This window comes from Serpula lacrymans (assembly GCF_000218685.1).
Source record: "Serpula lacrymans var. lacrymans S7.9 unplaced genomic scaffold SERLAscaffold_15, whole genome shotgun sequence".
Taxonomy (NCBI): Eukaryota; Fungi; Basidiomycota; class Agaricomycetes; order Boletales; family Serpulaceae; genus Serpula; species Serpula lacrymans.
The window spans coordinates 514,985-529,641 of record NW_006763304.1 but is presented as its reverse complement, the minus strand read 5'-3'; the positions used below and the strand labels follow the sequence as shown (position 1 = coordinate 529,641).

The 14,657-nt window shown below is 45.9% G+C and overlaps 2 protein-coding genes across 2 annotated transcripts; one reads left to right on the top strand and one right to left on the bottom strand.

Moving 5' to 3' along the window:
- Positions 1–2,002: 2,002 nt before the first annotated feature.
- On the top strand, positions 2,003–7,065 carry SERLADRAFT_442723 (uncharacterized protein; the record flags this gene model as incomplete). The annotated part of the gene is made up of 9 exons (XM_007323279.1): positions 2,003–2,504; positions 2,554–2,786; positions 4,166–4,258; positions 4,320–4,745; positions 4,811–5,023; positions 5,073–5,663; positions 5,729–5,912; positions 5,964–6,211; positions 6,274–7,065. 9 exons carry the CDS (start codon positions 2,003–2,005, stop codon positions 7,063–7,065), a joined length of 3,282 nt encoding a protein of 1,093 aa, XP_007323341.1.
- A 142-nt stretch (positions 7,066–7,207) lies between these two features.
- SERLADRAFT_363759 (uncharacterized protein) lies at positions 7,208–14,543 on the bottom strand (the record flags this gene model as incomplete). Its single annotated transcript, XM_007323278.1, has 10 exons — positions 7,208–7,418; positions 7,470–9,863; positions 9,916–10,479; positions 10,528–12,381; positions 12,436–12,621; positions 12,672–12,852; positions 12,910–13,226; positions 13,287–14,006; positions 14,060–14,185; positions 14,247–14,543. The coding sequence occupies 10 exons, from the start codon at positions 14,541–14,543 to the stop codon at positions 7,386–7,388; spliced, it is 6,672 nt and encodes a 2,223-aa protein (XP_007323340.1).
- Between the last annotated feature and the right edge of the window lie 114 nt (positions 14,544–14,657).

Below are 14,657 nucleotides of genomic sequence, written 5' to 3'. Positions count from 1 at the left end.
TTCAGTGCAGCACATTGGCTCCATAAATGCGAATTGAAAACTAATGATGAAGGGCGTGTGTTCCAAATTGAAGAACATGGAATTCTTCAGGGTACCCATGGATGAGGCCTACTTTGTGTATATCTACTGTTATAATTAAGATACCAGCACCTACTTACGCTTCACTTTTGTACTTCTACTTTTATTTTCCAAGTCACATGACCAGTCATATGACCATTTACTTTACTTTACATTTTCAACTTTTCATAGTCATATGACCAGTCATGTGACACATCACCTGATCAGTGTCTAGACTCATCTTGTGACCGGTCACATGCCAGACATCAGACTTTAAACTTTATTTACAACTGTACAGTACCTCATGTATTTTAGTATATATACAGGAGCAATACATAGGGAAGGACTCAGCAAGTCCTCCTGTTGTCTAGCACAACTAACTCACTGCAGCCTAAGGGGTAACCACTCCCCACCATCTTCTTTATAGTGTGTTCCTGTGTGCGCCAGAGTAAATAACTCTTGGTTGTTACATCTACAAGACCTCGGATAAAAGCCTGGCTAATCCAAACCAAAATTCAGCTGTTACTACGTAAGAACTGGTTGACTGAACGTACCGGAATCAAAGGGGATGGTCCTTGATTGGTTTACTGAGATGAGGGCCACAGTATTGCATCAAAGTACACTCTGCATTGGGAGACCACCCTCCACACGGTCACTGAAATGGCCATAAAATGTAGGTACTACACTGCCTTGCAAAAGCCTTAAATGGTTTTGATAAACACGTGCTTCCCATTTCAAAGTGAACTCGTCCGAAAATGGTCGATCATCTTCTGTCTTGCGTCTTTTAAGACAAAGTTTACAGACAACATCCAACGATGTTTCACTGTCGTCCTCAAAAAGTTCACCCCGGTATGCAAGGTATTTTCCGTCCCACAGTTTTTGGTTAATGGTCAGATGAAGCTGCTTGGAGGCCAATTTAGATTTTGGATCACCACAAACTTGTAATTGTCCCAGAACTATTTTGGAACCTAAAGGGTGGTAGTGGTTTTCGCTATTGGGAAGCTCAAATGTAAGAGTCACCATCTTGTGCAGGTAATTTCTGACCATCTGTGTTCAGCACTGAGAACAGTTAATAAAGGTAAACACTAGTCGAGGCATTTATTTTACCATGTTATTGAGAGTGTGCCTCCCACCCCATCTCGCCGCAATGCTACCAGTGAGAAGCTGTAAAATTGGTATGAATCACCACAAATCTTTGTTTGACTTCTGCCTTGTCATTGTTCTTCTCATCAATGTTCTAGTGGGTACTTGAGTTATATTCTATTCCATCTGATTTTATGATTTATGATGGCGCTCTTTCTGGTCTGAGTCATGAATATATGCGACTCTATCTGTAGTCACCTCAAGTACCAGTAACAATGTGTATTCATGTCACGGACATAGTGGGACTTTTAGAGAACAGATTTGGGGGAATATCGGACAGTGAGCTCTTTAGCGGTATATGCACTTCTCTGGCACTGACGGGAAGTGACACATATGAAACCCAACACAATTGAATTGAACTGATGCCAATAAGTTGCATTGTCAGTACCCAAAACTTTCAATGGAAATGATAGCGGCAATCAATCACTCTGAGGCTGATATGGCCTCAAACTATTGCCATTCTTGGATGGTTTCAAGATTCATATATTTCTTACACTTTACCCTGAATCTACTTAAATGGTTTATCCTCATGTAAGAGATGACATGCTGAACACAATACAGAGTGTACCAGAATACCAGGGGCATCGGTTGCATCACGCCTCAACCTCTAATCTGTCGGGTATCAACAGGTTCATCTCTATTCCAGGGTGCAAATTGTTCACAGCGGTGAGTCTCTTGTATGTATGCCTTTTCTACATGGGGGGTGTTGTTTTCCAACAGTATGTAAAAGCTAGGGTATATCCAATGGAACCAGAATCAAAAATTTGCTTGAATATTTCTTTGCCTAGACAGCCCAATAATCATGGCAACCAAACTCCAGGATCCTGCACCTTGCCATTCTACTAGGGTTGCCGCAAAAGGGCTTATGCCCCAGGATACTACTCTTCACTCAACATTATTAGCTTTTACACGCTATGGCTTGCCCACAATTCCGAATATTTACAAGGTTGATGCCCTGCAATCAACATGTGGCCCCAGTGCTTTCAATCGGACTCTGTCGCAGGAGAAGCAACTGAAATTTATTCATTATCAATTCAATTTGGTAGAGCAAATTGTTGATGACGGCAAGAAGCTCCTTGACAAAGTTATATTCAATGAAAACATTCAATCTCACAAGACCTTCTCTGATTACTTCAATCCAGACATCTTTGTTGTTCGTTTGCCCAAAAGGATAAACAGTGAATTGGATACACGACATTGGGTTATAGATGGACAATTGTTCCCGCTGCTGGCCTTGCCAATGCAGTCAATGCAGGAAGGATTTTGGAACAATCTGACCAACATCATGGTCCATACCTCGCTTCGTGTCCTGTGGGGGAGATTACAGCACAGCAGATGTCATGCTGACTACAGACAATCCCGAACCAGCTTTGGTCATAGAGATCAAAACACATGGTGCCTTGAGCTTATGTGATATCAACGAGGTATCTAAGCAGGCAGCATTCAGCAAACTGGATCTAGCCACCCAGGAGGCATTCAGCAGTAACGCATGGAAACCATCTAGACCATTGTCGATACCCTTTATTTGGCCTTTGGAAAAGCAAGATTTGTCCTGTCTGAAAACAGACGGAAAATTACTGACCCAAGTAAGTATAACTATTATTTAATCCGTTTCACGAATCACTAAAACTGGCTGAAATCGTGTCAGGTTTGGTCACAAATGATTGCACAGAATACACGATTTGCTCTAATGTCTTCTTTTACTTGCTTGGTTTGCTTCTACCGAGCCGATAACGGTGTACTGTACATGTCTCCTCCACATTTTCCACGGGATCATATACCAATGCTTGTGTTCTGCTAGACAGCCCTCTCAATGTGTTACGATAACACAATTTTCGGACCTTTCCCTTACTTTTATTCTCCGCTTTAACCTTGTACTTTAGCTTTCACACATGGTGCCACGCGGCACTTCCCCTTTTTGTCCAAACTCCTCTTCTTGCGCCGCAATTGCCTTTCTTCTTATTTTAGACACAATTCTCTCACACAGTGAAGCTGGCCATGCGGGCTAGGCCCCATGACATCATCAGCCACTGTCTCTATCAAACTGTATAGTACACATGTAAAAACAACCCTGTAGTAGTATATATACCCCAATAGATCCAGGAGACTCCTCAGCAAGTCCTCCTGTTGTATACCAACAAACTCTCTGCAGCTCAAGGGGTAACCACTCCCTCATCATCTTCCTTATAGTGTGTTCTGTGTGCGCCAGAGTAACTAACTCTTGGTTGTAACACAATGGGTATATTACCCAGAAGAGCATTCAAATTGGGAAAACCACGAATACCAAACAATCATCCAGACTTATCAGAGTACTATGACCAATTCACAGGAATATCTTTACGGTGGGCCCAGTTTCTCGTGCTCGCACCGCTATGCTTACTTATAGCTACACCAGCCATTGGCCTGGTGGCCCCGGACTACTCCCACATAACAGGCTCCCGCAGCCGCATGTCACAGCTCATGATGATTTACTGTCATCTTCTTCCACAGATGACGATGAGTCCAATGACCCGGGCTATAAACCATAGTACTTGATTCAACAAATATTGCGTTATCTGAACATGTCGAGGAATAACTACCCCTTCATCAATTTTGTACACTAGACTTTCAAATACAATGTACGACATATCTTCTCCCAGACCTTTCGGTTCCAACCGTGTCCAAACAATTATGGTCTGACAGGAACATAATAAACATCGCTGATATGAAAGAAACAGGGTCTAGGCTGGGTCTTTGTGCCTCACTAGCATTTTCACCGATCATCTGGTTTTTTTCACAATAAATATGACTCGTAAGATGATCAGTTCCAAGTTGTCATGATAAGGAACAGCATTCCTCAAGTTCCTTCCACCAGACTATACAACATCATACATCTAGGCTCAGCTAAAAATGTGTGTGGCATGTGTGGCATGTGTGCGACGGAAACTTTACGAAGATAGTCTAACCCACTTGCATCTACATATAGCTTATATGTTTCAAATTCTGGCATTTCAGTGGACGTGTTGGCACGCGCATTGTTGAACACGAAAAGCAAAAAGCACGTGACCGCACAGACGCGGTTCGAATCTGAATCTATGGTGACAGCAAAATTTGAATGTAACCGCATCTCATAGCTATAGTCAATGGCTTCTTCATCGTCCTCATCGTCCTCAACGGCTTCGGCGACGATATCAACGACGCCTTCACTGACACTGACGACCCTTTTATCGACACTACACACGCATCTTAATGTACAGACTCGGCTACTCCCAACTTTACATGTCCAACTTGGTCTGCCACCAACAGCTCTGGAGGACGAGCTGCAAACTTTACAGCACACCCTCACGCGAGCCGTCGAATCCCAAATTGAAATACGCAGAAAGCAGGTGGATGAATGGTATGCAAAGTGTGATGGCGTAGAGAGCGAATGCATGCGCTACTCGAGAGCCCTGGGTACAAATGCTCAGGTCGCAGGATCAGTTGCAGCACTTGGTGACCTAAAAGGAGAGAAAGTTCTGCCAAATAGATATCAACGTGCCATGGAATACCAGGAGAAACTGAGACAGGTGCGTCGAGTGTTACCATTCGTATCGTACATAGAACATGACGATGTCTAACGAAATAAGTTCAGATGTATCATACGAAACTAGAGCAACTCACAACCCTTACAAACCGTCTCAATTCTCTATCGCGTATCTTGGGCGCCAACTGTTTCCAGCTCGATATCTTACAGCCGGTAATTGCATCAGGCGAAGATATTGATAACCCGCATGCCTACCGCGATGTAACCCCCGATCGCTTCTCTAAGCTCGAGAAAGAGCTTGTGAGGGGAAAGGGCGAAGTAGTAAGTATATATCGCCTTTTTACGATCTTTACTAATTGCCCTTTTAAAGACTAAACGACTCAATCAGCTTGCAGAGATCTTCGTTCATATCGACTGGCTTTATACAGAATTGGGCGTCGACCCTCCCACCTATGATGATAATCCCTCTTGCTCGTCCTCGCTTGCTATTCCTTCATATCTTTTACCGCGATCATCTTCTTCCTGTAGTACGCATTCGAACAACATTTCAAATGCTAACTCCGATCCCTTTCTCTCCTCAGCCGGGACATCCACACCAACGCCCAGCTCTCGTGTGAACCCTGATGTGCCTCTGCTTTCCTTTGCCTCTTCATCCCCTCCACATATATCCTCAACTCCAGATTTGCCTGCAGATGAATCTCGCGACTATTACATCATTTTCAGCCGATTCGTAACTCTACTCGACTCTTCGTCCTCCCAGGAAGCTTCTCCAGCCGCTCTGCTAACTTCCATGGGTGTCGAACCCACACAAAGCATGCTTTCGTGGACAGATAAACTATGCTTGGAGCTAGGGGAACTGAAGAAACGGCGAGAGTCCCATATTCAAGCGATGTATGATCAGTTAGAAGGCTTGTGGAAGAGAATGGGTGCAGAAGAAGATGCGATGGATGGATTTGTTGAGGTGTGTTTAACGCTCCTTTTTTTTTGTTTTGGTATAGCATCCTTGCTAAAATTCGCTCTTCAAAGGCAAACCGAGGCACTACCCAATTAGTTGTACAAGCGTATGAAGAGGAACTTGAACGCATGCTGGAATTGAAGCGAGAACGGATGGGCGAATTTATAGGAAATGCAAGGACAGAGATCGAGTCCTTGTGGGAGGAGCTCATGGTTGGCGACGAAGAAAGAGAGGAATTTGCCGCATTTGCAGATGGTGAGTATATCTTATCGCCAAGTTTGTTCCATGACTCACGTTAATCCGTAGACGAACATACCGAAGATCTACTCAGCCAACATGAGCACGAAATCGCAAAGCTGAAGGCGGAGGTGAAGTTGAAGTCGCCTTTGCTGGCATCTATTAGGAAATATTTTGATATTTGCAATGAGGAGAAAGAACTGGAGCGGGCTGCTTCTGATCAAACGCGTTTACTAGGAAGAGCAGGCGGTAGAGATCCGGGAAGACTCTTGAGAGAAGAGAAGATGAGAAGACGCGTTGGAAAGGAAAAGCCTAAGGTAAGGCTTACATTAAACTCATCGAAGCTTACGAATTGACGGTTTGAGTTTCTGCATCGTAGCTCGAGCAGCAGTTACTTACCGCTCTTCCCTCTTGGGAGAAAACGCATGATCGACCTTTCCTCGTGCACGGAGAAAGCATATTGCAGACTTTGATGGAAGCTGTATCTGCAGGCGACCAGGAGAACAAGAAGAAAGGTCCAGCATCTCAATATTCTGCACAAGCTCTCAAGAGCACACAGGGCCTCAAACCCAGCCATAATGGTAACAATATCAACCCACAATCTGGCACGGTCAGAAGTAGCTATGCGAGCTACGTCCCGGGGAAGAGTGGTACGAACCACAGCTCCTCAGGGATAGTAACCCCCGCTGTGAGACCTGGCTCCTCCCTATCTGTCGCTCATGGGGTTGCGTATAGTAATAAACGACAGAAAATGACCGAACATGCACGAATCTCCTCGCCAACTAAGGGACGAACACCGAGTGGGGGATCTGGATTGCCTCGGCCTGTTACTCAGCCCGCACCCCCTCTACCTCCCGGGACCAAGCAAGTCTATGCCTCACTGGGATGGGGACGTCCTCCTGCTGTCATGCAGCGAGCGACATCCCAAAATAGTGTATCAGGTTATGGTACTAGCACAAATTTTGGTTCAAGTGGCAATCTAGGATCCAGTGTCACTGGGAGGACTGCGTCGGGTGCGTCACAAAGAGATTCTACTGCACGTAAAGCAAGCCGTATAAGAAGAGAGAGCTTTAAGCCTAGGCCTAGTCAAGATGGGATGGCAGCTGGAATAGGAGGGGGATGGAGAGCGGGCTTTGGAGGGATTAGTCTTCCAGAGGAAGAGGGATGCTGAGCACTCCCCTTGTTGTAGGAAAGATTTGTAGGTATGACCCCCCGTATTCTCTCAAACAGATGCCGGCTCACAGAGTTCAGTCCACAGCGGACATTATTTTTTTTATGTGCGTTGGTGTATTCTAATTTCAAGGGCTATATTCAGTTATGATATATGTATGAGAAGTGTTTTTTCCGCTCATGTTTTTCTATTCTCCTTTATGTTAGTAGCTATGTAGCGAAATACATGGTTATCTAGTATACAGACATTTCAAGGGTATGAAAACAAAAGGTATCTGGAAAGCAAAATTAAAGTTCACCAGCGATGTCGCTAGTGACTGGTCACCAATTCTCTAATGTAGCTTGGGCGATTTCCTAGTCAACAGGGTGTGAGTATGTGCCTGTATCACACGACCAGAAACTTACTGCCAATTTTGCCATTCCATGGACGATGGCAACATTCACCACTGTTCGGAGCCGCCTTCTCACCTCTGCCTTGTTCATGGTCAACTGGTAAGCACCAGAACATTGACAGTATCGAGATACGTTGTCTGATCTGACTTGTTTGCACTTGGCGCATCGCAAGTCTTGCTGGGCGAAAGATCTTTCAAGGGAACACACCATCCGCATTAATTCAAGCTCGATAGCTATGCGATCGTATTCGACTCCACATCCTCCACATAGCCAGCGTGGTGGGGTGATATCGAGACCGTTGGGCATCAACTCCGGATCACGACAGAAGTCGAATTCGCGCAAGGTATCGCAGTGTCGGCAGGGTACATTAGCCAGCCTCAAGGGCTCGCAAGGATTACGGAAGATAGCCTCAGTCGCGAACTCACGTACTCCTGCAAGGTCGAGCAGATTACGCTTCAATAAGCCCACTTCAATACGGTACTCCTGCGCCAAACCCAGAACTGCACAGGTGAACTTAATGAACTCCAGAATAGGGTTTATCAGATGAAGGTGAGAACCAGGGAGTAGAGGAAATTCAAACTTCTCGTGTAAGTCCTCGTCAGTCACGGCATCTCTCAGCTTTGCTTGGATACTTCCGACGACCTTAAGAAGCCTGCGAGTAAGGCGCCTAGCTATGAACTCGCGGGTAGCATCCATTTCGTTAACTTTGCCCGCATCGCGTTGCGTTGTATCTGGGGCTGAATTTTTGAGAACACGGAGCGGAACGCGCGAAGCTTCGTTGGTTTTTTGGCGTATCTGGAACAGCTCGACTATGAAATATTGTAAGACCTTGCCGAAGTCATCTTGTATGGCAGGAGGAAGAAACGTCTGAATATTCCATCGCATTTCGATTGAAAGCTCTTCTGGTGGATCAACTGCCAGAGGATCTTCGCATACAACACCTCCCATATTGGCAGGGTCCATGAAAAGCAGGAAATCATAAAAACGTTCCGCCTTGAGATATATGTGCTGGAATAGCTCATGCGACGTCACTGCTGTAGCGACGTAGGTGGCATACGCATGAGCAGTCCCAGGTGGTTTGGATGTAGCCAGCAAGATGTGGCTGAAGTCGGCGTATACAACATGCGCTCCTAATCGTTTGAACTCGGCAAGCATCTGTATAAAAGTTTTCCTCATGAGGCCATGTACAAATCGGTGGATACTTGGATCATGCATATTGGATGCGCTGGTACTGACCCATCGCCAGAAATGGTCGATCGCCAAGGTCGCAGGACTGTCGAAATTACCCTGTATTCTGTCAAGGAGCCAGCCCTTAACCATGGTCCTGAGGATACCAAATGTTTGTGGGGATAAACTGGATTCTCCCAAGGTGATATCGCGCTGTGCATCCCCGGTAGAGTACTCGTCAAGAGTCCGAGAAACCGAGTCGAACGCTGTTGTTCCTCCACTTCCTTCCAATTCATTAACTACCACAGAATGTAAAACCGAATTAACCGCTAGATTGCGGACCGCAACATCCAAACAGACGTTAGAATAACAACCGGGGGACATGAATTCTGTATTTTGTAGCTCTTCTACTGGTCGGAAGTCGTCTTCGAGACCGCCTAAATCGGGACGTTCTGATGGAGACCACCAAAGCACGGTGTCTTGCTGGATTAGTCGCCTTGCAAACGTTATGTCGGAAAGTAGAAGAGGTTGATCTCCTTCAATATGTCCAATAGGAACGTCATAGTAATCAGCAAGAACGACCAAGCGATCAAGCCATCCTCCAACAGACAAATATCGGTATAGCAATTTCTGAGCTACGTGCGTCTGCCATGGAAAGACATCTAGTGTATGGGCAGCCTTCGTTTTGGACATCGATAATACAGGAAACTTCGACATTTTTGGGACCCAAGTGTCAAAGTAAGTTTGTTCTTTTGTCGACGAAACCACAATACTGTACGACATATTTTCCAATAGGCCGAGCTCTCGGGAAATAGCTTTCAGCGCAGTAATATCGTTATTATGGTATGTAGTCGTGAATTCGCGAGTCTTTGGATAATCGATGCAAGTGCTGCCCCCGTAGGATGCCTGCCGTTTACGTAGCAGGTCTTCGTAGAGCTCTTGAAGCCGAACAATAGGCTGTCGGCGAGTGGCCGGGTCGACAACATGAAGTTTCACAGGGCCGCTCGGAAGGAAGAGCACAAAAACATGGATTGGTGCGCTATTTGAACAGGCATGATATAGGAAAATGTATTTTCCAGCCCTTCCACCATCGAGATAGGCCTGGCGAGAAAGGGAACCAGCGCGGTCAAGTTGCACCAAATCAACACCGCTACTTTGGGCACGATTGAGTGTCATACCCGGTGTATCTGCGATGCAAGTTTTGCCTAGCTTGAGCAATGCTCGGATTACCAGTGGAATCTAAACCATAATTTAAAGATGGTGATGTAAAATATGAGAAGGATTGGGCTACCTGTTGTTCAAAAACGCCATCTACATTAGGATCATTAATGAGATCCGTGAAATGCTCTTGAATTTCTTGGTATACATCTTCGCGGACTGTCACCTTATACAGATAAGAACAATGGAGCCCCCGAGGAAGATTACGTATGACTTTATCGCAGGAATAGTGGCCGGTCTGGAAGAGATCGTCCTTTGGAAGACTTTTTAAATGGAGATAAAACACACGAGGAATGCGCAAAGCTACTGGGGTTAGTTCTCCATCAATCGACAACCAGAGAGTAAAACGGCCCTGTATCTTGCTTGGTCGGATTTGGACAATGTCCCAGCGATGATTTGTGCGTATTCGTGCGCCCTTGAACATGGATGGAACGACAGCTGCAGTAGAATCACCCCAGCGGGCTTCTCTTCTCTTCTTCCACCGCGGTTTCATTGCTCTAAGCCAAGAGAAATAACTGATCCTCGGATCCGGAAGGGGTGCATCTATATCTGCATCTTCATCTTCATCTAGTGGGGTAGAGTCTCTTCTCGTACGCTTCCGGTTGACGACTGCGATGCGAGGACGGTCAAATTCATTCTTCCCGGAGTCTTCTATATCCATTTCCTGCTGTTGTCCTGGAGTCACGCGGCTGAAAAAGTCTGTGACTTTGTTTTGCTTGAACTTATCGATCGCCCCTGCTACACGGCGATGAAGCCAATCTGGGTGACGTACACGAGGGACTGGGTTGGTAACCTTCTGCATGGCAGCCGGAATGGTGATGAGTTTCTGTATCACCGACCCTAACCTCTCGATGTAATAATCCCAGTCAAGAATAGATCTCAGGTCAAAATTCGTCAAACTATTGTCCTTGAGCCATTTACGGAGATAGGTCCTCTTGACGGATTCTTCTGCAGAGAAAATAGCGATAGGTATTGCACGCTCCGTAACGGGTGCACCCATGGGACGTGCAGAAATGATGAACTTGCACGCGAGACCTTTATCCTTAACCATCTGGTCGCCCAAAAACTCGGCGAGTCGTTTAGCAGTACTAATAGATGTAGATTTCTGCCCGCCATACTCCGCCAAAGTTTTCGACATACTTCGATTCTCTGCAATGAGGTCTACCAACTCATCGTCACCCAGGGTTTCTGCCTTGCTGAAGAGGATATCAAGCCATTGATCGGCGACTTCGGCGACAGCAGCGTAACATTCTTCCGTAGTAGATCCTAAGAGAAACTTCTCGAAGATCTGCGACTGGAATATTTTGATGAGTTGCAGCTCGCCACGACGTTTTACCTCGAAGCCTTTCAGCTCCGCAAGAGAGCCATCATCATTGAATACAGCATACCGCTTCTTCAACAATTTATCCTCCTCCTTAGAAGATGGTAATATCATGGCTCTGTAAGGACCATCAAGCTCGAAGAAGATAGAGTTTTCGCTATGAACAACGTATTCTCCCGTTTCTGGGTCAAGGTCATGATATTGATGATTAGTGAATTGGGCGTGAACTAGATGGTTAAGCATTGTGCATGGATAAGAAAAGGCGATGGATTTTCCGTTGTTTAATTTGAACTTGAAGTTCTCCGGGAATACACCTGGCAGCATGCACCAGATACCATCCGTGTCCAACTCCAGCGGTCGCCCAATTTGTTCTACGAGAGCTCTAGCCATCTGGATGATTGTTGCACCAGTCAAACAAGTAATGCCCGCCATTTCCATAGAATGCCACCTTGCTCCTTTCCGCATCACATAACCATAGAATGAGTTAAGGATACACTTGTGTGCGAGTTGCAGAGAATCATAAAGGACGATCATCTTCTTCGCCTCGTCAACTTCAGCAATGGAACGCCCTTCGCCTACGACCGTATCAAGGTTCTTCTTCCAGGTCTTATGTAGTCCCTTGTATTCGTATCTCCGGTCTCGGAACCGCCGCACTGTATCGACGTAGAATGGATTCTCCCTCTGGCACACGATAGACTCTCGTGTCTCAATTTTGGTATCTTTGATCTTTTTGTAAACTTTTCGCGAATAATCTCCGAGGCGTTTATGCAGCAACGCAGTTTGTTCGGTTTCAGTGAGGTCAGCAAACTTTCGCTGAGGGCCGCCTGGGCGCTTCGACGGGAAACTCTCCTGGTTGAGGGCATGCCGAATCATGTTGAACTCATCTCTATGGGCGGGAAAAAATTCGCCTCTCCATGCCCATTCGAGCCGGCGATCACAAGTTTTTCCAGGGCGATTGTAGTCGCAAACGGCACAAACGGATTCATCTACCATCGAGTCTGGCTGAAGGCGATTGGACAACATGATGTTCGGGTACATGGCAGCAACATCCAAGTGATATATGAGTGGCTTGTCTGTACGCTTGGGATTATCCCGCATGACCTCTAGAGCTGCTTGAATTTCGTTTTTAACTTCATCATAGTTCGTAACATTCTCCAAAGATGACTTGGATTCTTCGACAATGCAGAACATAAGGGCGGCATCAAGGTCGTCGATAAGCTATTTTCGACAATGCTAAGTGATGTTGTTATAGCAAAAGACAAGGGTTATTACCTGTTGAACTGCAGATGGTACGACTTTAAAGTCGCTCGGGATGTCGCTTCGAAACACACCAGCTTCAAGGGCTTCGACATGTCCACCTACGTACGTTTCGGATGCAAGTAGATGGCCTTGATGCATATTCCCATGAGCATCTTCATGTCTGTTGGGCATAATAATGCGACCTCGATACGCTTCAACCTAGAAAGAAGAATGAGTGCTTGCCTACCACAAGAGTAAAGCGAACGAACCATGAGAAGAGTCTCACAAAGTGTCCCACTACCTTTACGCAATACTTCATCCGGGCATAATGGGATAATGTTGCAGAGCGAAAAAATAAAGGGATGTACATATTTCATATAAAGATAATATGTCGCTACCGCATCGGACACGGAATATTGCGCAAGGACCTGTGGTTGCTCCATAGCGTAACTAAATATACAATAATTAGGCTAACATACCCACGTGAACAAAGTTACAGATACTTACGGCGTCATGAGTTCGGGATCCAACTCTATAGGGTTATAGCCTAGTTTTGCAGTAGTCACTGCTTTTAAGCCTTGACTTCCTTGAGGCAAGTAAGAATCACGTTTGACCCATCGGAAACAATCCATGTGAACACAAGTCCTGCACTTGAATTCGTCCTCCGAGTCTATTGCGAAACCTGTCTCTAGAAACATATCAATGCCGTTCGCCTTAGCACGTGCACATAGAAAAGGGAAATCGAAGAAGTCGCCGTTGAATGTTGCCATCACAGTAGGTTTTACCTCTTGGATGTGCTGAAAAAACCTCATCATGGTGGCTGCCTATGACCATTGATAACGACCGTCAGCTAGGGAAACGCAACTGTTATAGATAATACAGACCTCGTCAGGCTCGTTAAACACTATGAAAGGACCTTCGTAGCCTTCTTTGGGAGTATACTCGAAATCTTCAATATCTTCGCTCACGATTTCGCGATTGGTGATCAAGTATCCCTGACCGTCAACCATGTATGAAATCATCATGACTTGATCAATGGCTTGATCGGGGAATTTGAGGGGAGCTTTCGTCGTCTCAATATCATAAGCCATCACAACGGGGTCTGCTCGCTTGACACGTTCCACAATTTGGGTGAAGGAAGGCTGCCCTGCGGTGAAAGTGACAGCATACCATAGACCCACACGCAGCTCGTTGTCGATGGCGACACGTAGATAGTAAGGAACATCGTATTCGCGGATATCGATTATGCATTCCCCAGGATCCCTTTCTCTGAAAGAGGAGCCAGTGGTGCTACTTCCGCCGAATTCGGCCCATTCCCCTTCCAATTCGATATTTATATTCGCACTAGCTGTTGCGCTAACAACCTCCGCATAAGCATCAACCGCATCGCGTTTGGCACCGTTGGCCAGGGCAAGAGGAGCAATGTCGCGCCTCACTGTAAGGAGATCTGATACATTGCGGAAGCACAGCTGAAGGTATAGTCGGCGGTGTCCCATCAAGTGGTTGGGTAGCTTCAAATCTTCTTTCCTGTCACGCGTTATTCGGCATATAATTCCTTCGTATCGCTTCATAAGCCATTCTTCCACCATGGTTTCTGCACCGCTCTGACATACAGATTGATTTAGATTCAAATCATGTCGGTAAATAACGAGCTCACCTTGCAAGCGATATAGAAATAAGGCTCATACTGGAGAGTGCATTTAAACATTCCACCATCGTCTTGAATGAAGTAAAAATCGACTGCTGCTTTGCCTGACGGGTAATCTGCATCTTTAATCAAGGTCTGTGCGATGGTTGTGTCCGTTTCAATAGTGCATGCTAATCACAACCCTTTGAGCACTTACGGGATGCATGTTAATCAGCCAGCCATCTCGCTTGCCACCCTCTTGTATACGCGCAAATCCTAGTTTCTCGTCCACCTCGTCTGCTAATCTAACTTGTTCGAATCTTTCTGCTAACTGCGTACCATCATCGTCCCTCTTTGGAGGTGCAGAATCGCCCGTGCCAGAAGCATTACCACGTCCCCTACCTCTCCCTCGTCCACCTCGAAATGAGTTACCACCACGGTAGCCACTCCTAAATGACCCACGTCCTCTGTTTCCAGAAGATAAGCCAAAGTTTCCTCGACCGCCTCTAGCCATTGTCGTACACGAGAGAGAAAAGGTGAGCGAGGCGTGACGGCGAGAACGCGTGACTATGCGCGTCTGTGACCTTGTCATGGTGTATTCGGCAGCCCTCGGCACCATTAAATAAAA